We start from the raw sequence: 26,324 nt of genomic DNA on the forward strand, positions 1-26,324 counted from the left end.
ACCAGTGATCTGTTCTCTATGAGTTCAGCTATTTTTTGGATTCCACATATAAGTGAAATCATACAGTATTAGCCTTTCTCTGTCTGACACTTTATTTAGCACTTTATTTATTTAGTGTTTATCCATGTTGTCACAAATGGCAAAATTCCCTTCTTTTATTATGTCTCAATAACATTCCCTTGTGTGTATGTGCGTGTGTGTGTGTGTGTGTGATATTTTCTGTATCCTTCATCTGCCAGTGGGACACTTAGGTTTCCATGTCCTGGCTATTGTAAATAATAATGCAGTGAATTTGGTGGGGAGCTGAAGATATCTGTTGGACACAGTGATTTGATTTCCCTTGGATAAATACTCAGAAGTGGAGTTGCTGAATATGGCAGTTCCGGTCTTACTGTTTTGAGAAACTTTCATGCTGTTTTCCATAGTGGCTACACCAGTTTACATTCCCACCAGTAGTGCATGAGAGTTCCCTTTTCTCCACATCCTCACCAATATTTTTGCCATTGCTGTTGAGCTGAATGACTTGTAGCAATCACTTCACCATTCTGTTCACCTGACAGAGAAGAGAATATAAATTTCATCTAATATGATCCCCTGATAACTGGATGTGTTAAACTGATGCAACTTGTAATATTGATCACAAGAAATTTTGATGTAAAAACTCTTTAGAAAAAGAAAAGTAATTATAAGGTGACTCAGAGATGAATAGCTCTTATTAGAAGTTTCTCAGCTTCATCTTTCTGTGTTTTACATTTTTGGGCAATATGATAATTCATTAGGTTGAAAATGCACTAAGTTTTCAATCATTCAAACTTCGCTTTAATTTCTGGCTAAATAGGTATTTTCTTGACAGAATGTTTGTCGAGCTTACTTTAAAAAGTTAAACAGCCCAATATGAAGACACACACATTTCATCATTATGTGTCTTCCAAGTGAAGGTGACATGAGGCAGACTAATACCTAATGTGACTCTTTCATTCATCGTTTTTCAAAAGTCACTTTCATCATGCATAAACATAAATTACTAAAAAGCATTACTCAGACTTCCCTCGTGGTCCAGTGGTTAGAGCTGTGCACTCCCACCACAGGAGGAATGGGTTCAATCCCTGGTCCTAAGGGGTCAGAGAAGATCCCACATGCTGTGTAGTGTAGACAAAATAAGTAAATAATAAAAAATAAAATAAAAAGCATTCCTCTGCTCTAAATAAAGTGTGAGTTTTCTCTGATCTTTCTTCCACATGGATCCTTTTCCTTAACCCATTTCATAACAGATCATAAAATAGAACTAACCTAGCCCAAAGATTTTTTTTAAAAAACTCATATAACTGTCAGGGCTACATTCACCCAGGCCATGACAGAAATTTCTTTAGTATTAAAATATGAGAAATAATACCTGTCAGCTGTGAGACAGAGAAAGAGGATGAAATTTTCACACAGACTGTCAGCACCACATTTTTGAAGCTAACATACAGTTTCCACCATAGAAAGTATATAAGCTACAATATTATAGCACAGGCAAAATTTAAATCATGACAGGTCCTGACAGGGGTACTCAGTGTTGATTCACTGCTACTAAAAAATTCTTCAGTTCTCACAGTTAGGCAGAGAAAATGAATTGTGTATTGCCTTCAAATATAAGCAGCACTGCACTGATTATCCTATATTTCAATTTGAAGTCTAAAAATCCTCAACGTAAATAATTTGAAAATCCATCTTTCAAATCTCCATGTGCATGAAAAACAAACGTCAAACAGTCTTATTCACTTGATAAAACATGAACCCAGAAAAAAATCATAGTCAGAAGCATTTATGATATTAACTTATAGTTATAAGGAAACTTAGAGACAGTGTCCTCTAAGCAGGAACTTTTCCAGTGAGAAAACTAAGGCCCAAAGAAGTTATATGACCTATATAAATTGTGCTTGTAGACCCCATGTTTCCTGATTCCTCATCTCATGTCTTTGCATTATACTACTGTTACCTTTTAGAGCCAGGGACTATTCATTTGGGTTAAGTAAGTCTTTTGTATGGTCATAGGTAATAAATAAAGACATTTAAGTAAGTAAATCCATTGTTATAAATCTTTAAGTTTTTAAATATTATACTTTTCTAATTTAGCAATTTAAAACTCATTATTCACAAGGCTATATATATTATTTATCTATTATAATATAACTTTATCTGTCTTTACGTATCACAATTTTATTCCGAATAGTTGTTTTTATTAGCTTGTAAAGAGGTAGAAAAGACTACAGGAACCAGCCGGGGGAAAAAACGCTTAGCAATCATAGACTTGCATCAAAAAGCTCATTTTGTATATCAATAGTTAGGTTATGGTTGCTAGCCCCCAAAATTATTCTTTCTCAAAATCTCATTTAAAATTTCTCAAAGATTAAACTAATTCCCTATCTTCTCTTGGAGAATTGCTCCGTACCAACTTTATATTTCGCATTATCATTCTAGTTAATGTGTTACCTCTCTTAGATATCAAGTATTTGCCTTTAGCTGTACTGCCTCTCATCACAACTGGAGAGTCAGTAGTAGAAGTGTGAAATTTTTAAAAGTCTCCTGAGATATGGAAGGTATTACTGTGAGGTTGATGATTATTTTAGTGTTGTGTGTGAGGTTTTGAGCCTAAAACAAATGCATACTTTTTTCTCAAGAGAGATTTTTAAGAGCATCCCAATTATAAAGGTGTCAGGCATGTGTGTTACCAGCTCTATTACTTGCTGGCTACTTGACTCCAAGCAAGTTACTTAACAGCATACCTCAAATTCCTCATCTGTAAAATGAGGATAATCATTGGACTTATCTCACAGGATTGTTGTGAGCATTAAAAGAGAGAATTGTAGCACAGTGTAGGCAGATAGTAACTAGTTGATTGTTATTACCCTTACTTTTCTACATTTTCTACCTTGTAATATTTTTCTGGACTGGGGTTTGCTTCTCCATTAGGTTCAGAGCATTATTCGCTCCCAAACCAGCATGGGAATGCGTCACAGAGATCGTTCTACAACTGGTAACACCCTCAAGTCTGGCTTGTGTTCAGCCCTCACAACCTACTTTTTTGGAGCTGATCTTAAGGGGAAGCTGACAATCAAAAACTTCCTTGAATTTCAGCGTAAACTGCAGCACGATGTTCTGAAGCTGGAGGTAGGTATTTCTTGCACTTCAGGACGCTGTCCATCATGTACCCACGAGGAGCCTCTGGGCTGGGAGGGGCCTGCACTATAGGTGTTCTTTTTATCTACCTCTAACCATGAGAACTGATTGGTTTGAACCTTATCAGTGATCTGCAGCCTGACAGCAAGTAGGAAATAATATGATTCTAGGACTGAAAACCCAAGAAGTCTAAATTGAAAATCTTAGTTGTCTCTGGATGCTCAGCTTGAGGAAACAGAAATTCAGGACTCACAGCAGTTCTCAACCTGAGCATGTATGCTTATTGTGTAAAAGGCACCAGGGGATGAAAGCAGGGAGGATAATAAGGAGCTCTTTCTATGAAAGTTTACAAAGGTAATAACAGCTGGAAACACAAAAGGTCAGAAATAAAGATACATGTACTCAGAGTTACAAAGGTGTCATGCTGGGTTTGAGGATTTACTTTTGCACTTAAAGTTTAGACTGTCATGGTATTCAGTTCCTGGACACAACTCTGCAAGAGTTTATTACCTTTTTCTGTGCCTATATTTGTTGAATTAAGTACTTTTAGATTAGTTAGCTAATGAGACTATTCGGTTCAAAACATGCATTAAATGCCTTTTGTATGCATTTTTGTTTGAGGACAAAAAAATGAAGTCTCTGATTTCCTCAGATTTGAAAAAATTCCCTTATGCTGGTGTTTCTCCACCCCCTTTTTTGGGTTAACATATGCCCTGCTTTTAATGTTATTTGAAATTTTGAAACATTAAATACTGTGACTAAAAACACAAAAAAGTATTGGAGAAAAGTGCTGCTTTGTTTTTAAACTCTGAATATTACTTCTCTATCTGCTCTCCCATCTTTCCCCCGAGATTCTAATATACTACTCCCACCTCTTCCACCCACTTACCTCAGTTGAGACAGTTTAAAAAATCCTAACTGAATTCCTATTATTGATCAGAACAGTATTTAATATTCATTCTGTAGAAGAGAAGCAGAAGAATAGATCATACTAAAAATCAGATCTAACTTTAGAATGTGCTTTCACACTGTTTTTTTGGAAATAGAATAATTAATATTTAAGGAATGTACCTTAAAATAACAAAGTATTGGTTCTCCGCGATTCAGCCTCCTTCAAGAGTCTCTTGTAGCCCCTGTAATACTTGGTAAGTATTTATTTATTTTATATATAGTGCAGGGGGCACAAAACTTTACCTCTATCCTCCTGGGATCTCCACCTGGGCCTGAGTCTTAAATTAATGTAAGACAGATTAACAAGAGAAAAGTATACAGATTTTTACACATACATGAGAATCCCCGTAAAAAAAATGAAGACCCAAAGAAGTGGCTCAGGCTAAATGTTTATATACTAAGTTGAGCAGAGAGAAGCAACTTAGCTTTATGAAGTTTGCATTCTTATCACCAGAAAAAGGGAGTCAAAGTCAAGAGATATCTGTACAAACAGATTTTGTTAAAATAATTCTTATCTTCCTTTAGTCCCCCATATGTTTTAGTTACTTATCCACAGTTGCCTTTCTTTGTTTCCTGCTGGTGTTAGGAGGACATTTTTCACATGGGAGTTTTACATCCTGCTTTCAGGAACCCAACTGTTTTTGTGTAAGAGTTCCTATGTACTAGGATTCTAGACATATGCCTTGGCCCCTTGTATGCATACCTGAAATGGTCTTCTTTGGAAACATTATAACATAATTTGGGGATGCGAAATTATTTAACTTATTAATTATATAATTACAACTTAGCATGGAGTATACATCCATAAAATATAGTTAGAAGATAAAGCACAAGTCAGAATGGCAGTTTTAACAAACTTTAAACAACAGTACAGGGTCATCAGAATGTGGAGTAGATGCCGGCTTTACCACAGTCTAGCCTGACACTCATTCTTGGACACATGACAGAGTCTCAAGAGACAGAGCATGGACCTTTGTCTTTTATCCTGAGATGCTGGAGAGCTTAAAGCCCATTAACGTACCATGTAGATTGCCAATGAAATAGAATCTTATAAAGCAGATTAGGGATTAGGGATTTCATACATGTGTACCCGCATGTAGACTACACCCAAATGCTGAAGAAAAGAGATCTAAAAGAGTTATATCTAAAATATTTACTCCAGAAAGCTGTCTTCTATTTGACACTGACTTGGATTATCTGTAGTCTTTGGGCCAAGACATACCAAAACTGTTTCTGTTTGACAATCCATAATCCCTCATGTAAGGGAAAAAACAGACTTTTGTAAAAGAACCCAGCCTACCACATAATAAAAATCCTATTTATTACATAAAAATGTTTCCTAATCTTAAGTCCATTCTTTCCATTTAATGGCACAAGATCAGTGAATGAATAACCCCCATATTTAAAATTTCATGGATCAGTACTGTGTCTTCCTAACTAGATGTATAATTCTTTGAAGAGGTATGAATAGCAGAAAGAGCAAAGGTTCTGGTATACTCATAATGAGACCTTGGTTAAAATTTTATTTCTACCACTTACTGGCTGTCTGTGATGAGTTATTTATTCTCTCAAAGCATAGATTCTCCTTGGTACAACATAGTGGTGGTTAAGTGAGATGGTGTTTCTTATCGGCTGAATTGTGTCCATCCCTCCCCACCCCTACACCAGAGTTTCTGTATTGAATCCCCAAACCCAATTTGGAGAGATCCAACCAGTCCATTCTGAAGGAGATCAGCCCTGGGATTTCTTTGGAAGGAATGATGCTAAAGCTGAGACTCCAGTACTTTGGCCACCTCATGCGAAGAGTTGACTCATTGGAAAAGACTCTGATGCTGGGAGGGATTGGGGGCAGGAGGAGAAGGGGACGCCAGAGGATGAGATGGCTGGATGGCATCACTGACTCAATGGACGTGAGTTTGGGTGAACTCCGGGAGTTGGTGATGGACAGGGAGGCCTGGCGTGCTGCGATTCATGGGGTCGCAAAGAGTCAGACATGACTGAGCGACTGATCTGATCTGATCTATCTGATGATTAAGTTAAAATGAGGCTATTAAGGTGAGCCTTAATCCTGTCTTACTGGTAACCTTGTAAGGATGGAAATTTGGAAAGAGACACAGACACACCAGGGGTGAACTTACACAGAGGGACAACCGTGTAAAGAGACAGCAAGAGGACAGTCAACTGCAAACTAAGGAGAGAGGCTTCAGAGGAAAGCAACTCAGCCTATACCTTGATCTTGGACTTCCAGCCTCCAGAACTGTGAAAAAATTAATTTCTGCTGTTTGTCACCCAGTTGGTAGTCTGTTATGGCAGCCCCACTGAACTAACACAGTGATGTGTGCCTGAAACACTTGGCATGTACCATGCCTTTAATAGTTATCCTTCCACCTTCTTTTATATACCCTCTACCCTTCAGTATATCAATTGGCACATAGTAGACACCTAAACAGATCATCCCAGACGAATGACCGAAAATCCTTACTTTCATTTTGAAATAGTTTTCTGATAAAACATCTGGAAAATAGAAGCAAATTTTGTTTTTATGAAACACTTTTAATTTTAGTTTTTGAAGTTTAGATAATTTCTCCCCTCACTGAATATGAAATATAATATCATCACAGCCAAGAGGAAAATAAAATGATTAACATTATCTTAACTTTCACATGGGTTTTATAAGTTCCATCATTTTATTTATCTCTTACCAGTTTTATTTCATTGCTTACTAATCTTCTTTAAAATTTTAGATCAAGGAGATTTATACCTCCATTTAGTTACTTCTGTCTTTTTCTCACCACAGTAGCTTTGAGAGTGAAGACAACACGATTTATCTGTCAAATTTAATTTCCACACGGGTCAGGGAAGGGAAAAAGTCCATGAACAAAATCTATCAAATGCCTGCTATCAGCCAGACAATGTGTAGATATTACATGCCTTCTTTATTTTAATCATCACCAACCCTATTGGATTTGGTGGTATTATACCCGTGTTACAGCTATAGAAACTGAAACTCGAAAAGATAAAAGTTACAGAGGTAGTAAATGGTACAATCAGGATTCCAACTCAGCCTTTCAGACTAAGCTCTTTTCTGTTCATTATCTGATTGTTATTACTTTTAGTCTGAGATAAGTTTTCTGTACATAACTTATTTGGAGCTCTAAAGAAAAAATGTTCAGAAATTTAGGAACAGAAAAAAAAATAAATTTCCTGAATATTTATAGTTTCCCTTTTTCAACACCATGTTTTTCCAGTTCCTTTGCCCCTCAAATTGAGTCTTATGACTGAAAAGAAATACACCATTCTTTGTGTTTATAAAATACTATGTAAACTACCTATTTAGTTTCTTTTCATAACAGTCATTGACTTGTTAGATTTTTTGTGTTTTAATGCTCTTAACTCTGGTCATATTTGTTTTTTTATACCCTTTGTCTTTATTTGGGAACTCAGAAAACATGGATTTAAAAGAATGACTTTAGAATGCCCAGTTTTATAAGAAAAGATGAGTTAGTAATGGTGAAATGCCTTTTGTGTTTAAGGCTATTGGGAAAAGCAGTTATAATGACTTGGGATAAAATTATGAACTATTTAATTAAATACTTCACTTTTCATATGCATATAAAAGCCACATATACATGCATTTTAATAAATCATAGTGGCTTAATATCAAAAATGCACAGTTTTTTAAAATATCTCCTTTGAAGTTATTAAAAATTCCATCTAAGTCTACCAAGAACTATTGAGCTGAGTTCCTTGGAGACAGGTGCCAAGTCTAATTTCAGTTAATATATTCATTGATTTCTTGAGGACTGCAGCAAGTAGGATGTCAGTCAAAAATGAAAGGTAATAGAGAACTCTTTGAAAGATTATGATTAATTTTAATTTGGGGGGAGGAGAAAAAGGAGCTGTCATTATGTCAAAGAAAAGTAAAAACTAATTTATACAAGGAAGAAGGCAACTTCAGAATACACAAGAGGCAAACTGAAAGAGTATCATCTAACAGATTTCCAATTTGTAACATCTTTTTATAAGTTTTGGGGTTCACATGCTTATTGCATTACCAACCAGATTATCACATTTTAAAATGGAATGAGTATCAGTTATCTGAAGGCAAATTATGTATAATTCAAAGGGTAACAATGACTGTCTCATATTCCCAGTCTTCAAGAAAAAAAATATTGGTGTTAACTAGATTTGTTCAATCAGAAAGAAAGATAACAAGGTGACATAAAAATCTATGCTAATTATTCTCATCTGCCATTAAGAGTAGAACAAAAAAATGAGGGTTAATTTAATTTAAATTGTAAGGAACTTAATATTAAAGAATTCCAGAATCACCTACCCTTTACATCATCAAGCTGACATCCTTGTACTCATCTCTTTAAAGCACTAAAGTAGAATTAAATCTTTCTTGCCTCAGTGGAAGACCATATTAAAAGACAAACCTCAGCTCTTTTCTTGGCCAAAAGATTGTTGGAAAGGAGACCAGAAGGCAACCAAACATTTTCCGGAACTAGAACACTCTTGGCAAAGCAAATTTCTTTTTATCTTAATAGTCTGTTTTGGGCTTTTTTCCTCCTGGGAAACTGATTCTTATTATGTAAACTTAAAAATGAGAATTGACTTTGATTTAACTACATCTAAGAAACAAAATGAGGTATGTTTGTTGGTTTTTTTCTTCTTTTTTTTAGTTTTATTCTTCTATTTTTGCCTCTACAAAGCAGAATGTAGATAGTAATAAATCTACCGTTTCTTATTTCATCCTTAGATGTTGTCAACTTGAATTTTCCAAAAATCATTAAAAGAGTTATTAGAGAGTACTTGATTCTTTTACAGACTTGTAACTTTAGGGAACGAAGTATATGTTTAAAGGCTTAAAAAACAAAGGAACAAAAAAAACCTTTAACCTTGTTATTAAGATAACAGTCCGCACTATAAAAAATCTAGTTATATTTGGTTATGATAATAAAATTTTTTACCAGTTTATCTTTTGTAAAAAATTTGAAGTTTATAGCCAGCATAAACTGCTTTATGCTTATAAAACTCTGTTGAGAAAAGGCCTTTAGCAAGCATTATTTCCCCAAGTGTTTAAAAAAAAAGGAATCTATTCTTTCACCATATAAAATACTTTTATTTCATGCTTTTTTGTTTATTTTTATGCTTTACTTTACTTATTTTTAATATCTAGATACCTACCAATCCTATAAGAATTAACAAATTGGGTAGGTAACATGAAATAATCATTACTTTAAAATATAGATCCAGGATAGATCACATCCTGGGCCATAAATCTAGCCTTGGTAAATTCAAAAAAATTGAAATCCTCTCAAGCATCTTTTCTGATCACAATGTGATAAGATTATATGTCAACTACAGGGAAAAAACTATTAAAAATACAAATATATGGAGGCTAAACAACACACATCTGAATAACCAACAAATCACAGAAGAAATCAAAATATGCATAGAAATGAATGAAAATGAAAACACAACAACCAAAAACCTATGGGATTCTGTAAAAGCAGTGCTAAGGGGAAGGGTCATAGCAATACAAGCCTACCTCAAGAAACAGGAGAGAAATCACATAAATAACCTAACTCTACACCTAAAGCAATTGGAAAAGGAAGAAATGAAAAACCCCAGGGTGAGTAGAAGGAAAGAAATCTCAAAAATTAGGGCAGAAATAAATGCAAAAGAAACAAAAGAGACCGTAGCAAAAATCAACAAAGCTAACAGCTGGTTCTTTGAGAAAATAAATAAAATAGACACAGCATTAGCCAGACTCATCAAGAAACAAAGGGAGAAGAATCAAATCAACAAAATTAGAAATGAAAATGGGGAAATCATAACAGACAACACAGAAATACGAAGGATCATAAGAGACTACTATCAGCAACTATATACCAATAAAGTGGACAACTTGGAAGAAATGGACAAATTCTTAGAAAAGTATAACTTTCCAAAACTGAACCAGGAAGAAATAAAATCTTAACAGACCCATCACAAACACAGAAATCAAAACCGTAATCAGAAATCTTCCAATAAACAAAACCCAGGACCAGATGGCTTCACAGCTGAATTCTACCAAAAATTTAGAGAAGAGCTAACACCTATCCTACTCAAACTCTTCCAGAAAATTGCAGAGGGAGGTAAACTTCCAAACTCATTCTGAGGCCACCATCACCCTAATACCAAAACCAGACAAAGATGACACAAAAAGAGAAACTACAGGCCAGTATCACTGATGAACATAGATGCAAAAATCCTTAACAAAATTCTTGCAAACAGAATCCAACAACATATTAAAAAGATCATACATCATGACGAAGTGAGCTTTATCCCAGGGATGCAAGGATTCTTCAGTATTCACAAATCAATCAATGTGATACACCACATTAACAAATTAAAAGATAAAAACCATATGATTATCTCAATAGATGCTGAGAAAGCCTTTGACAAAATTCAACATCCATTTATGATAAAAACCCTCCAGAAAGCAGGTATAGGAGGAACATACCTCAACATAATAAAAGCCATATATGATAAACCCACAACAAACATTATCCTCAGTGGTGAAAAATTGAAAGCATTTCCCCTAAAGTCAGGAATAAGACAAGGATGCCCACTCTCACCACTACTATTCAACATAGTTTTGGAAGTTTTGGCCACAGCAATCAGAGCAGAAAAATAAAAGGAATCCAAATTGGAAAAGAAGAAGTAAAACTCTCACTGTTTGCAGATGACATGATCCTCTACATAGAAAATCCTAAATACTCCACCAGAAAATTACTAGAGCAAATCAATGAATACAGTAAAGTTGCAGGATATAAAATTAACATGCAGAAATCCCTTGCATTCCTATGAGAAAACAGAGAAATTAAGGAAACAATTCCATTCACCATTGCAACGAAAAGAATAAAATACTTAGGAATAAATCTACCTAAAGAAACAAAAGACCTATATATAGAAAACTATAAAACACTGATGAAAGAAATCAGAGATGACACAAATAGATGAAGAAATGTACCATATTCATGGATCGGAAGAGTCAATATAGTGAAAATGAGTATACTACCCAAAGCAATCTATAGATTCAACGCAATCCCTATCAAGCTACAAATGGTATTTTTCAGAGAATTAAAACAAATAATTTCACAATTTGTATGGAATTACAAAAAACCTTGAATAGCCAAAGCAATCTTGAGAAAGAAGAATGGAACTGGAGGAATCAACCTGCCTGACTTCAGGCTCTACTACAAAGCCACAGTCATCAAGACAGTATGGTACTGGCACAAAGACAGAAATAGATCAGTGGAACAAAATAGAAAGCCCAGAGATAAATCCACGCACATCCAGGACATGGAAGCAACCTAGATGTTAATTGGCAGACAAATGGATAAGAAAGCTGTGGTACATATACATAATTGAATATTACTCAGCTATTAAAAAGAATACATTTGAATCAGTTCTGATGAGGTGAGTGAAACTGGAGCCTATTATACAGAGCGAAGTAAGTCAGAAAGAAAAACACCAATATAGTATATTAACACATGTATATGGAATTTAGAAAGATGGTAACGATGACCCTATATGCGAGACAGCAAAAGAGACACAGATGTAAAGAACAGACTGTTGAACTCTGTGGGAGAAGGCAAGAGTGGGATGATTTGAGAGAATAGCATTGAAACATGTATAATATCATGTGAACTAGATCACCAGTCCAGGTTCAATGGGATGGGGAGGGAGGTGGGAGGGAGGATCAGGATAGGGAACACATCCTGAATGTATGGCAAAAACCACCACAATATTGTAAAGTAATTAGCCTCCAATTAAAATTTTTAAAATAGAAATGTATAAAAATGATAGAATAAAAATTTAAGGGCCCACAATAATTCTTTATAAGTCAGTCACTCATGACTTGATGTCAACACTTTTTAAAGCTCATTCTGTCTTCTTTCTGTAGCATATTGTGAGGTAGGTCCAAAGTCTTGCACTGATGAAACCAAGTTAACTCTCAGGGTAAGTTAGTTTAATAAGAAAATACATAAAACCTAAAGCCAAACTCTGATTTAGTTTCTTGCAATTCCCTTTACACCCTATAGCTCAAGTTTGCTGTCATTTGCTGCTTGTAGGTAGAATCAGATGGAAAGTCTATCCATGGTAGAATGTCTATGGTGATACAAAGTTCCTTTAATGTAAATGTAACCTGAATTAATTATTCTATAAAAATTACATAAAAGAGTGCTTATTGTTTCATATTTTTTGGAGAATGAAAGGAAAGTTTGAAACTTTGGTGCTTAAACATATATGATCTAGGCATTATTTTTTAAAGATATTAATTAGTATTTCTGAATCTGACATTTCAGATTGATCATTAAAGTGCAGAAAACTTAGAGATTAATTTTTTTTAATTTGCAGATAGCATTGTAATTCAAAAGTCAATATGTTAGTGATACCTCTTATCATACTTGGCAATCACCAGGATTTTCTTGTCATCACATATCTTTAATTCACATTCTAAGTTAACTAAACTGGCCACAAGAAAAAAAGGGCCTCATAAATCATGAAAATTTGATTTTTCTCTGGTGGAAATTTTTCCTCACTCTTATCATTCAAATAGTCTTATTAACCATTTTTTTTAGTAGAACACAGACACTTCTCAATTTATGAATGAGCTGTGTACCAGTGTGTTAAAAGTTCATAGGTCAACTCTTTGGAAATCAGAATGCAGTGATAATTTCTTTAGTCTTACACACAGATCAGATCAGATCAGATCAGTCGCTCAGTCGTGTCTGACTCTTTGCAACCCCATGAATCGCAGCACACCAGGCCTCCCTGTCCATCACCAACTCCCGGAGTTCACTGAGACTCACGTCCATTGAGTCAGCAAGCCATCCAGCCATCTCATCCTCTGTCGTCCCCTTCTCCTCCTGCCCCCAATCCCTACCAGCATCAGAGTCTTTTCCAATGAGTCAACTCTTCGCATGAGGTGACCAAAGTACTGGAGTCTCAGCATTAGCATCATTCCTTCCAAAGAAAACCCCAGGGCTGATCTCCTTCAGAATGGACTGGTTGGCTCTCCTTGCAGTCCAAGGGACTCTCAAGAGTCTTCTCCAACACCACAGTTCAAAAGCATCAATTCTTCAGCACTCAGCCCTCTTCACAGTCCAACTCTCACATCCATACATGACCACAGGAAAAACCATAGCCTTGACCAGACAAACCTTTGTTGGCAAAGTAATGTCTCTGCTTTTGAATCTGCTATCTAGGTTGGTCATAACTTTCCTTCCAAGGAGTAAGCGTCTTTTAATTTCATGGCTGCAGTCACCATCTATAGTGATTTTGGAGCCCCCAAAAATAAAGTCTGACACTGTTTCCCCATCTATTTCCCATGAAGTGATGGGACCAGATGCCATGATCTTCGTTTTCTGAATGTTGAGCTTTAAGCCAACTTTTTCACTGTCCTCTTTCACTTTCATCAAGAGGCTTTTGAGTTCCTCTTCACTTTCTGCCATAAGAGTGGTGTCATCTGCATATCTGAGGTTATTGATATTTCTCCCGGCAATCTTGATTCCAGCTTGTGTTTCTTGCCGTCCAGCGTTTCTCACGATGTACTCTGCATAGAAGTTAAATAAACAGGGTGATAATATACAGCCTTGACATACTCCTTTTCCTATTTGGAACCAGTCTGTTGTTCCATGTCCAGTTCTAACGGTTGCTTCCTGACCTGCATACAGATTTCTCAAGAGGCAGATCAGGTGGTCTCGTATTCCCATCTCTTTCAGAATTTTCCACAGTTTATTGTGATCCACACAGTCAAAGGCTTTGGCATAGTCAGTAAAGCAGAAATAGATGCTTTTCTGGAACTCTCTTGCTTTTTCCATGATCCAGCGGATGTTGGCAATTTGATCTCTGGTTCCTCTGCCTTTTCTAAAACCAGCTTGAACATCAGGAAGTTCACGGTTCACATATTGCTGAAGCCTGGCTTGGAGAATTTTAAGCATTATTTACTAGCATGTGAGATGAGTGCAATTGTGCAGTAGTTTGAGCATTCTTTGGCATTGCCTTTCTTTGGGATTGGAATGAAAACTGACCTTTTCCAGTCCTGTGGCCACTGCTGAGTTTTGCAAATTTGCTGGCATATTGAGAGCAGCACTTTCACAGCATCATCTTTCAGGATTTGGAATAGCTCAACTGGAATTCTGTCATCTCCACTAGCTTTGTTCGTAGTGATGCTTTCTAAGGCTCACTTGACTTCACATTCTAAGATGTCTGGCTGTAGGTCAGTGATCACACCATCATGATTATCTGGGTCGTGAAGATCTTTTTTGTAGAGTTCTTCTGTGTATTCTTGCCACCTCTTCTTAATATCTTCTGCACACAGCAGAATGCTTAATATGCAATATAGTTGAATGTGATACAGTAAAATGGAAAGTAGTATAAAAGATCATTGTGAATGTTTAATCAGTAGCTACTCTCCTAGCTACAACACTCTGTTGTAGAAGTATCAAATGTTTTAACAAAAAATTGAGTATATATTACATAACAAAAATACTAGCCAACATATCTCTTGAGTTCACTGGAAGTCAAGCACTATTGTGGATGCCTTATTACATTATTTTCATTTAATCTTCACAATACTATTTGATTGGCATTATAATTATCCACATTTAACAAATGAGAACGCGAAGAACCAAAGAAGTTAAGTAATTTACACAAGGTCCCTAACATGATAAAGGAGGAGCTGATATTTGATTCTAGACAGTCTACCTCTACAGTCTGCTCTTTTTTTAAATTGAAGTATATGTAATTTACAATGATCTATTAGTTTCACGTCTACAGAAGTGATTAAATTATACATATATATATATATTCTTTCCCATATTTTCCATTATATCTTATGGTAAGATATTGAGTATAGTTCCCAGTGCTGTACACTAGCTCCTTGCTGTTTACCTATTTTATATATACTAGTGTATATATGTTAATCCCACACTCCTAATTTATCTTCCCTCCTCTGCCTCTAACTATCCCCTTTGGTAACCATAAGTTTGTGTTCTATATCTGAGTCTGTTTCTGTCTTAGAAATAAGCGCATTTGTATCATTTTCTTAGATTTACATATAAGTGATAAGACTGGGAGCTGACTGTGGCTCAGAAAATGAACTCCTTATTGCCAAACTCAGACTTAAATTGAAGAAAGTAGGGAAAACCACTAGACCATTCAGGTATGACCTAAATCAAATCCCTTATGATTATACAGTGGAAGTGAGAAATAGATTTAAGGGACTAGATCTGATAGAGTGCCTGATGAACTACGGACGGAGGGAGGTTCGTGACATTGTACAGGAGACAGGGATCAAAACCATCCTCTTGGAAAACATGCAAAAAAGCAAAATGGCTGTCTGGGGGGGCCTTACAAATAGCTGTGAAAAGAAGAGAAGTGAAAAGCAAAGGAAAAGGAAAGATATAAGCATCTGAATGCAGAGTTCCAAAGAATAGCAAGGAGAGATAAAAAGCCTTCCTCAGCAATCAGTGCAAAGAAATAGAGGAAAACAACAGAATGGGAAACACTAGCAATGTATTCAAGAAAATTAGAGATACCAAGGGAACATTTCATGCAAAGATGGGCTCAATAAAGGACAGAAATGGTATGGACCTAACAGAAGCAGAAGATATTAAGAAGAGATGGCAAGAATACACAGAAGAACTATACAAAAAAGATCTTGAAGACCCAGATAATCACGATGGTGTGATCACTCACCTAGAGCCAGACATCCTGGAATGTGAAGTCAAGTGGACCTTAGGAAGCATGACTACAAACACAGCTAGTGGAGGTGATGGAATTCCAGTTGAGCTATTTTAAATCCTGAAAGATGATGCTGTGAAAGTGCTGCACTCAATATGCCAGCAAATTTGCAAAACTCAGCAGTGGCCACAGGACTGGAAAAGGTCAGTTTTCATTCCAATCCCAAAGAAAGGCAATGCCAAAGAATGCTCAAACTACCGCACAATTGTACTCATCTCACATGCTAGTAAAGTAATGCTCAAAATTCTCCAAGCCAGGCTTCAGCAATACGTGAACCGTGAACTTCCTGATGTTCAAGCTGGTTTTAGAAAAGGCAGAGGAACCAGAGATCAAGTTGCCAACATCCACTGGATCATGGAAAAAGCAAGAGAGTTCCAGAAAAAAACCTATTTCTTCTTTATTGACTATGCCAAAGTCTTTGACTGTGTGGATCACAATAAACTGTGGAAAATTCTGAAAGAGATGGGAATACCAGATCACCTGATCTGCCTCTTAAGAAACCTATATGCAGGTCAGGAAGCAACAGTTAGAACTGGACATGGAACAACAGAGTGGTTCCAAATAGGAAAAGGAGTACATCAGGGCTGTGTATTGTCCCCCTGCTTATTTAACTCATATGCAGAGTACATCATGAGAAACGCTGGGCTAGAAGAAGCACAAGCTGGAATCAAGATTGCCAGGAGAAATATCAATAACCTCCGATATGCAGATGACACCACCCTTATGGCAGAAAGTGAAGAGGAACTCAAAAACCTATTGATGAAAGTGAAAGAAGAGAGTGAAAAAGTTGGCTTAAAGCTCAACATTCAGAAAACGAAGATCATGGCATCTGGTCCCATCACTTCATGGCAAATAGATGGGGAAACGGTGGAAACAGTGTCAGACTTTATTTTTGGGGGCTCCAAAGTCACTGCAGATGGTGATTAAAGCCATGAAATTAAAAGACACTTACTCCTTGGAAGGAAAGTTATGACCAACCTAGAGAGCATATTAAACATCAGAGACATTACTTTGCCAACAGTGGTCCATGTAGTCAAACCACAGTCAGACTACTGTGGTTTTTCCAAACTGTATAGATGTGAGAGTTGGACTGTAAAGAAAGCTGAGCACTGAAGAATTGATGCTTTTGAACTGCAGTGTTGGAAAAGACTCTTCAGAGTCCCTTGGACTGCGAGCAGCTCCAATCAGTCAATTCTCAAGTAAATCAGTCCTGAATATTCATTGGAAGGACTGATGTTGAAGCTGAAACCCCAATACTTTGGACACCTGATGGGAAGAACTGACTTATTTGAAAAGACCCTAATCCTGGGAAAGATTGAAGGCAGGAGGAGAAGGGTCCAACAGAGGATGAGATGGTTGGATGGCATCACTGACTCAGTGGACATGTTTGAGTAAGCTCTGGGAGTTGGTGATGGACAGGGAAGCTCAGGGTCAGACACGACAGAGCGACTGAACTGAACTGAACTGAACTGATGTTCTGGCTTTTGTAAACAGTGCTGCTGTGAACGTAGGGGTGCATGTATCTTCTTGAGTTAGAGTTTTCTCCCGATAATATATCCAGGAGTAGGATTACAGGGTCATAAGGTAATTTTCTTTTTAATTTTTAAGGATTCTCCATACTAATTTCCATAGGTCAGTTCAGTCACTCAGTCATGTTCAACTCTTTGCAACCCCATGAACTGCAACATGCCAGGCCTCCCTGTCCATCACCAACTCCCAGAGTCTACACAAACCAATGTCCTTTGAGTCATTGATGCCATCGAACCATCTCATCCTCTGTCATCCCCTTCCCCTACTGCCCTCAGTCTTTGCCAGCATCAGGATCTTTTCACATAAGTCAGCTCTTCGCATCAGATGGCCAAAGTATTGGAGTTTCAGCTTCAATATCAGTCCTTGCAACAAACACCCAGGACTGATCTCCTTTAGGATGGACTGGTTGGATCTCCTTGCAGTCTAAGGGACTCTCAAGAGTCTTCTCCAACACCATAGTTCAAAAGCATCAATTCTTCTGTGCTCAGCTTTCTTTATAGTCCAACTCTCATATCCATACATGACTACTGGAAAAAAATAGCTTTGACTAGATGGACCTTTGTTGACAAAGTAGTGGCTCTGCTTTTTAATATGCTCTCTAGGTTGGTAATAACTTTCCTTCCAAGGAGTAAGCGTCTTTTAATTTCATGGCTGCAGTCACCATCTACAGTGATTTTGGAGCCCCCAAAAATAAAGTCTGACACTGTTTCCACTGTTTGCCCAACTGTTTGCCATGAAGTGATGGGACCGGATGCCATGATCTTAGTTTTCTGTATGTTAAGCTTTAAGCCAACTTTTTCACTCTCCTCTTTCACTTTCATCAAGAGGCTCTTCAGTTCTTCACTTTCTGCCATAAGGGTGGTGTCATCTGCATATCTGAGGTTATTGATATTTCTCCCAGCAATCTTGATTCCAGCTTGTGTTTCTTCCAGTCCAGCGTTTCTCATGATGTACTCTGCATATAAGTTAAATAAGCAGGGTGACAATATACAGCCTTGTCCTATTTGGAACCAGTCTGATGTTCCGTGTCCAGTTCCATGACTGTTGCTTCCTAACCTGCATATAGGTTTCTCAAGAGGCACGTCAGGTGGTCTGGTATTCCCATCTCTTTCAGAATTTTCCACAGTTTATTGTGGAAAATTATTGTGATCCATACAGTCAAAGACTTTGGCATAGTCAATAAAGCAGAAATAGATGTTTTTCTGGAACTCTCTTGCTTTTTCGATGATCTAGCAGATGTTGGCAATTTGATCTCTGATTCCTCTGCCTTTTCTAAAACCAGCTTGAACATCTGGAAGTTCATGGTTCACGTATTGCTGAAGCCTGGCTTGGAGAATTTTGAGCATTACTTTACTAGTGTGTGAGATGAGTGCAATTGTGCGGTAGTTTGAGCATTCTTTGGCGTTGCCTTTCTTTGGGATTGGAATGAAAACTGACCTTTTCCAGTCCTGTGGCCACTGCTGAGTTTTGCAAATTTGCTGGCATATTGAGTGCAGCACTTTCACAGCATCATCTTTCAGGATTTGAAATAGCTCAACTGGAATTCCATCACCTCCACTAGCTTTGTTCGTAGCGATCCTTCCTAAGGTCCACTTGACTTCACATTCCAGGATGTCTGGCTCTAGGTGAGTGATCACACCATCGTGATTATCTGGGTCTTCAAGATCTTCTTTGTACAGTTCTTCTCTGTATTCTTACCGCATCTTCTTAATATCTTCTGCTTCTGTTAGGTCCTCACTATTTCTGTCCTTTATTGAGCCCATCTTTGCATGAAATGTTCCCTTGGTATCTCTAATTTTCTTGAAGAGATCTCTAGTCTTTCCCATTCTATTATTTTCCTCTATTTCTTCACACTGATCACTGAGGAAGGCTTTCTTATCTCTCCTTGCTATTCTTTGAAACTCTGCATTCAGATGTTTATATCTTTCCTTTTCTCCTTTGCTTTTCGCTTCTCTTCTTTTCACAGCTATTTGTGAGGCCTCCTCAGACAGCCATTTTGCTTTTTTGCATTTCTTTTTCTTGGGGATGGTCTTGATCCCTGTCTCCTGTACAGTGTCATGAACCTTCATCCATAGTTCATCAAATCGAGTCCCTTCAGTCTATTTCTCACTTCCACTGTATAATCATAAGTGATTTTATCTAGGTCATACCTGAATGGTCTAGTGGTTTTCCCCACTTTCTTCAATTTAATTCTGAATTTAGCAATAAGGAGTTCATGGTCTGAGCCACAGTCAGCTCCTGGTCTTGTTTTTGCTGACTGTATAGAGCTTCTCCATCTTTGGCTGCAGAGAATATAATCAGTCTGATTTTGGTATTGGCCATCTGTTGATGTCCATGTGTAGAGTCTTCTCTTGTGTTGTTGGAAGAGGGTGTTTACTCTGACAGGTGCATTATCTTGGCAAAACTCTATTAGCCTTTGCCCTGCTTCATAGACTGTAACAATTTACATTCCCACCAACACTGTAGGAACGTACCTTTTTCTCCCTACCCCCTCCAACATTTGTAGACTTCTTAATGATGTCCATTTTGGCTGGTGTGAGATGATACTTCATTGTGGTATTGATTTGTGTTTCTCTTAATAATTAGTGATATTAAGTGTCTTTTCATGTACCTGTTGACCATCTGTATGTCTTCTTTAGAAAAATATCTCTAGGCCTTCTACCCAATTTTAGAGTCTGCACTTAACTACTGATTTACACTAGCTTTCCAGGAGCTGTGCTGAATGCTCAGGATTCAGGTATGAACAAAATACTGTCCCTACTCCCAAGAAACTTATAAAAATGAGCTGAATAAACCAGAAATGCTTGCACAGTGTTGTAAGTACAATATTGGAGAGATTTATGTGGTGCAATTAGAGTATAATAGGGGACATGTAAGTCAGTCTGTGAAGTAAAAGAGCAAGGGACCACTCAGGAAGTTTTCCCAGAGATGGCAATATTTGAGTCAGCTTTAACTGTGCAGTTTATTATATCTAAAGAAAGAATTTTTGTCAGCTGTTTGTCCTGGTTGTAGGATAGATGAGAAGAGGCAAGGAAGCGCTGAGTACACTGGGACTGGGGCCAAGAGAGGGGTGACAGAGAAAATGACCTTTCTTACCCCGTTTGTCCCAAACAAGATTTAATGTGTCCCTTAGGTGTTCTCAGGTTGGTAGAGTCTCTTTGCCTTCAAGTCTGGGTCTGCAGAGATTGTTGAGAAGCATATGAAAAGCAGGGGACTGGATAAGAGAAGAGAAGCTTTCTCCAGATTTCTGGAGCTAGCTGGACCGTAGAAAGATCAAATTTGGCCTCTAAATCAGACCTTGAATGAAGAACTTGGAACTCAGTGTTGCCTAAGGGATCTGAGTAGGTATTTTCATTTTTATCCCTCTTCTAGCCATCTTTCGCCATATTTCAGAATTATGGTTCTCAGAATTTATGGACATTTTAAAAGGAAGAATGTGAGCTTTAAAGAATGATAACTGTACCAATGAGTGGAAGGAAGCTTTTTGTCCTTTAATTTTTTTCCCTTCTTCTAAATAATTTGGCCTTAAATAACTCTTCTAAGTCTATTTTTTTCTTTCTTAGAGGGAAAGGAGATTTTTTAAAAAATACCTTTATCCTTCAGCCTGCCATATAAGCTTAGAGGAGACTGAGAAGTCTAGACAGTGTCTTAGGAATCAGAGCCAGCTTTGCAGTAATTTGTGAATAAATAATGCAATGCAGCCTGTTGAATTCAGACTCTGAGCAAATGCCACTTTGAAGTGAAGTCGCTCAGTCGTGTCCGACTGTTTGTGACCCCGTGGACTGTAGCCCACCAGGCTCCTCCATCCATGGTATACTCCAGGCAAGAACACTGGAGTGGGTTGCCATTTCCTTCTCCAGGGGATCATCCCGACCCAGGGATCAAACCTGAGTCTCCCGCGTTGTAGGCAGACGCTTTACTGTCTGAGCCACCAGGGAAGTCCACTTTAGAGGATCATATAAATTACATCAGGGTATTACCCTCTGAATTCAGTTAACAGCACAAAAACAGCTTTTGTCAAGTCTCTTTCATTTCTGATTTTAATATAATGCCTTTTCTTCCTCTCTGCCCACATTCTCCTCGTGCAATATTAGCATGAATGTTTTTTCATATTAAAGCTCCTTGGCCTAATAAAATAAAAACTACTTCAATCATTTTTGACATAAAAAGCCTCAAATAAAGTGAAAGTTGCTCAGTTGTGTCCGACTCTTTGCAATCTCATGGACTATATAGTCCTTGGAATTCTCTAGACCAGAATACTGGAGTGGGTAGCCTTTCCCTCCTCCAGGGGGTCTTCCCAACCCAGGGATCATTCCTAGGTCTCCCGCGTTGCAGGCGGATTCTTTACCAGCTGAGCTATCAGGAAAGCCTCAAATAAAGCAATGCCAAAAAAGCTTTATGGGAGATGCCCCTTTTCTTTACTAGTCTTTCCTTGAGATATGGTAGCACATCTACCTAGCAGAAGAAATAAAAACCAAAAATGTAAAACTTAGTCATTTTCTTACTAATAACAAATTGAAATTATTTAGTGTTTAGGTATGTGCCAGGCATTGTGTTAGATACTGGATATATGAAACCAAGTAGACCCTGATTCCTAAATTTAAGGAACTATAAACAGTCTGGGAAATTAGTTACTACAGTATAGGAAGAAAAGTATAATTATGGAGGTATGCACAGAAGAGGTGAACAATAAATATTTGTGAAAAGAATAATCAGTATACGGTTATGCCATTTGGGTTTTTTGAAAGTTGGTCTAAATGTGAGTTTTACCTCTATGGCCTTGGAAGCCTGTGTTTCATCATTTGTACAATTAGGGTAATAGCCACCTCACAGACTTGTAAGGAAGATTGCCTGAGATAAGAAAGACCCCAGTGGCATGCCTAGCACCCACCAATCACTCTAGGAAGATGTGTTCATTTATTCATTCATCTGTGGCTGCCTGTGTGAAATTTTAGTGCCAAATGTTGGACAGCTCCACAGAGCCCTTTCCCAGAAACTGCTGTTTTCTCCTGCGCTTCTTGCTTTATCAGAAAAGGAAGTGAGGGAAGAGTCAGTAACTTCTTGACATCTCTGTCCAGTGGCCCATCTTGATATTCTTTGCAGTTTTGTCTCCTTTAATGTTTGAAAAGATTCCAGAAAAATTCCAATTTCACAGTCATTATGTTTATTCAATTTTTCATCCCAAATCAGTGATTTCCAGAATATCATTGAAGATATCACTCAGTGAGATGTGTGATAATATTTTTCAAATTTCCAGATGGATACATTATGGAGCATGATGCCAGAAATTAAGGAACTGAAGTAGTTTTTCCTTGAATATAGTGTTGATTCACTTTCTCTTTAATGGACATCATATACAGAACCATTAATACAAAGTTATTGCTGTCATCATTGCTAAAGATATTAATATACTATTATTCGCCTTCCTATTTAGAAGTAGTTTCCATGAATTTTCTGTGCTGTTAAGACTGGCAGAGTACAAACCCAGAAACTCTAAAAGCATCTCATTTGCTGTAGTAAAAGTACCTTTCTTATCTGGTGGGTCATTTTTTTTTTTTTAACTGTTTTTTTTTTTTTTTTGGTGGGTCATTTTTGTTGTGGTAGTAATTGTTTCTCTGTTTCTCTCTAACATGCTGCTGCTAAGTCGCTTCAGTCTCGTCCGACTCTGTGCGACCCCATAGACAGCAGCCCACCAGGCTCCCCCGTCCCTGGGATTCTCCAGGCAAGAGCACTGGAGTGGGTTGCCATTTCCTTCTCCAATGCATGAAAGTGAAAAGTGAAAGTGAAGCCGCTCAGTCGTATCCGACTCTTAGTGACCCCATGGACTGCAGCCCACCAGGCTCATCTGTCCATGGGATTTTCCAGGCAAGAGTACTGGAGTGGGGTGCCATTGCCTTCTCCGCTCTCTAACATAGAGGATGAATTAATGTTAATAGGGTTGATTTCACAGTTGCTCTTGTTCAGGGTAATGTGTGTGATGCTGCAACTCCAGCTCTGATGTTGGTGTTACTACCACTGCTGGTATAGATTTCTGCTCAAGCTCTAGTATTTCTTCAAAGTAGGAAGATGGTTTCTAAAAATTGAAGTATTACAACTCTGCATTAGTTAGCTATTATTGCATAAGCAATTATCCTCAAACTTAGCCATTTAAAGAATTTATTATATCACACAATTTCTAAGGGATAGGAATCCAGGAGCAGCTCAGCTGGGTGGTTCTGGCTATCTCTCATTTGGTGGTGGTCACAGTGTCAGCCAGAACTGCAGTCTTCTAAAAGCCTGACTAGTCTGGAGGGTCCTCTTTCAAGCTCACTCACATGGCCACAGGCAGGAGGCTTTCAGTTCCTCCTTCTCTGGACCTCTTCACAAGGCTCTCTTGACATGGTCCATTGTGGGAGGAGACTGCACGTGAGTGAATATTAGAAAATGGGGAACACTGGGGACCATTTCTATATAGGGTACCACCTGCGTACACTTACCACCTTCCTCAGGGTTTAAGAGTAGCCTTCGGCAGGCTGTGTCAAGGATAGTTCCAGTGACACGCCATCTCCAGTAGTGCTGTCTCATGGCCCTGCCATCATCTCTGCCTTTCCCAGCACTCGTTGTGGAGGCCATCCCACCAGTTTGTCTTTCTGCCCTGGCTTGATTTGTCGCAGATGCCTCATTGCCTTTCTGAACCACTGGCACTGCTCAGGGTCACCGCAGCTCTCCCTCACATGTTCCATTAGCTGTGAATCTAGTGAACAGAGGATTGCAGCCTTATGTTCTTCCTTCCCAGAAAGCTTGCTTCCTTGTAGTCTTCAGGCAGTGTATATCCATAGTTTGTCTCTGCTTCACCAGACACCCAGCTGCATGTTCATGTAATCCAGACTCAGCAAATGCTTGCCATATTCCTGCCCCAGTCCCTTCTGTTTCCAAAGAAATGTGTCCTGCTATGTAGCTTTTGAATTAACAAGGAAGGCTCCTCTCATCTCCAGGATTCAAGTTTTCCCCCCAAGGGATGAAGCTTAATCTCTGTTTTGTTATGCAGCATGGTGTATTGCTCCCCTTAGTGGCAGAAGTATTGGACATTTTGAAGAAATAAATGTACAGCTAAAATGATGTGGTATGTTTTAGTTTGCATGCTTGTAATTTAAGGAGTATATCTGTTAAGATCTCTTTTAAATCATTATCTATAATGAAAATACTTCATAGATTTTTTTCTGAAATATTTTGTAATCAACTTGGAAAATTCCCACTGTAACACCAAATGAGAGACTGTGTTAAAAACTAAAAGGTTGCTTTTTTTTTACTCAGGATTTAAGGAATTTTGTTCTCATGATTCACAGAAGATGGTATGTATTAAAACACCTGGATAATACATCACTTAGTGATAGCCTTCTGTATGTCTGAGAATGTTGATTTCTTTGGTCTAACGGACTTGGAACTTTTAGGCAAAAAGTAGCTACTGTTTGGTTATCCCTTTACACAATTTACAATTATTCACTTAGGTATAAGCTCATCTTACTCTGTGATGTTAACTAAAGAAATGGGATCAAACTCTGCTTTCTGTCAGGAATTCTCCCTATAGGCTCAGTTCAGTTCAGTTCAGTTGCTCAGTCATGTCTGACTTTTTGCGACCCCATGAACCGCAGCACACCAGGCCTCCCTGTCCATCACCAACTCCCGGAGTCCACCCAAACCTATGTCCGTTGAGTCGGTGATGCCATCCAACCATCTCATCCTCTGTCGTCCCCTTCTCCTCCTGCCCCTGATCTTTCCCAGCATCAAGGTCTTTTTAAGTGAGTCAGCTCTTTGCATCCGGTGGCCAGAGTTTCAGCTTCAATGTCAGTCCTTCCAGTGCTAAACTGAACTAAATTTTTAAGTAAATGAGTATCAGGTTAAATTTGATTGAGACTAGTTTTTAAATTTGGATCTAAAGTAATGCTGGGATTTTTCTGATGCTTGGGAAATGGTGCTGGTTGGTTTGTTGATTTGCTTATTTTGATTTTAAAGAGCCTATAAAGGCATTTCCTTTTTCTCCATCAGGGAAGGTTAATTAAAGTTCTCTTAGTACAGTATCTCCACAACTGGTCTTAAAGAATATTGTGGTATATTCGTTTCCTAACTGTGGATTTGAAATAAGTTTTTTAGTTCACTGTATCTTTATGCTCTGACAGGGTTATGATAGCTAGGGGAACAATCTCTTTGGTTTTCCTCACTTGTGAGTATGTATAACCTCAAATGTGATGTTAATGTGGCTTTGCATTCAATTTCTGTCAAGGAAAAATAATAAATTGTGGAGCTGGTTAATCCGGTGAGTCTAGTAAGAAGTCATTTATTTGAACATGTAGTCATTAACTCACCAAAGCTAATCAGATTTTATACATACTTTGTCAACAGGAGCCTGCTCTGCCTAGTGAAACATAATTTATTTTAAACTGGCATAATGGAGCATAACCTTAGCTGCCCTTCTCAACTAGCTTTGCAGAAGTCATCCAGAAAGATTCACCTTCCCTCTATGACTTTTTAGTGATCATCATGTCCATGTGCCAGACGGCTCCATGGGGCAAATTTTACTCTCAGAGCAGAGTAAAAGTTAACACAGTTTTAGTAAATGAATACTGCTAAGCTATAATTAGTATATCTCAAACCATAGTTTCTAGATAGCTTCAAAAATTTGAAATACCTGCCTCTCTGCCAATATGTGCTGATGAATATATGACAGAAGAATGTGCAGTTTTCCTTTTAATGTTATCATGGTGGTATAATTTTAGTGTATTTAATTGGTTGGTTCTGGTCTGAAATACTAATCAACTTCCTTCCTGCCTCTGTACTGAAAACGGTGCAATAATTTTGACCTTGTGTTTATGTGGCAGTCTCCTCTGTATTAAAAAAGCCAT

The 26,324-nt window shown here is 37.7% G+C and overlaps 1 protein-coding gene across 2 annotated transcripts in view; it reads left to right on the plus strand.

Moving 5' to 3' along the window:
• The window catches only part of MICU1 (mitochondrial calcium uptake 1), a 227,770-nt gene that overhangs the window by 137,599 nt on the left and 63,847 nt on the right, over positions 1-26,324 (plus strand). For both annotated transcript variants that reach the window (XM_086382117.1, XM_086382116.1), the window contains one exon: positions 2,956-3,153. In XM_086382117.1, coding sequence (XP_086238243.1) covers positions 2,956-3,153 — 198 coding nt within the window. The remainder of the gene's footprint in view (positions 1-2,955; positions 3,154-26,324) is intronic.

Source organism: Bos grunniens, chromosome 28 (genome assembly GCF_055505025.1).
Source record: "Bos grunniens cultivar Pamir isolate PY7600 chromosome 28, Bosgru_T2T1.0, whole genome shotgun sequence".
NCBI lineage: Eukaryota > Metazoa > Chordata > Mammalia > Artiodactyla > Bovidae > Bos > Bos grunniens.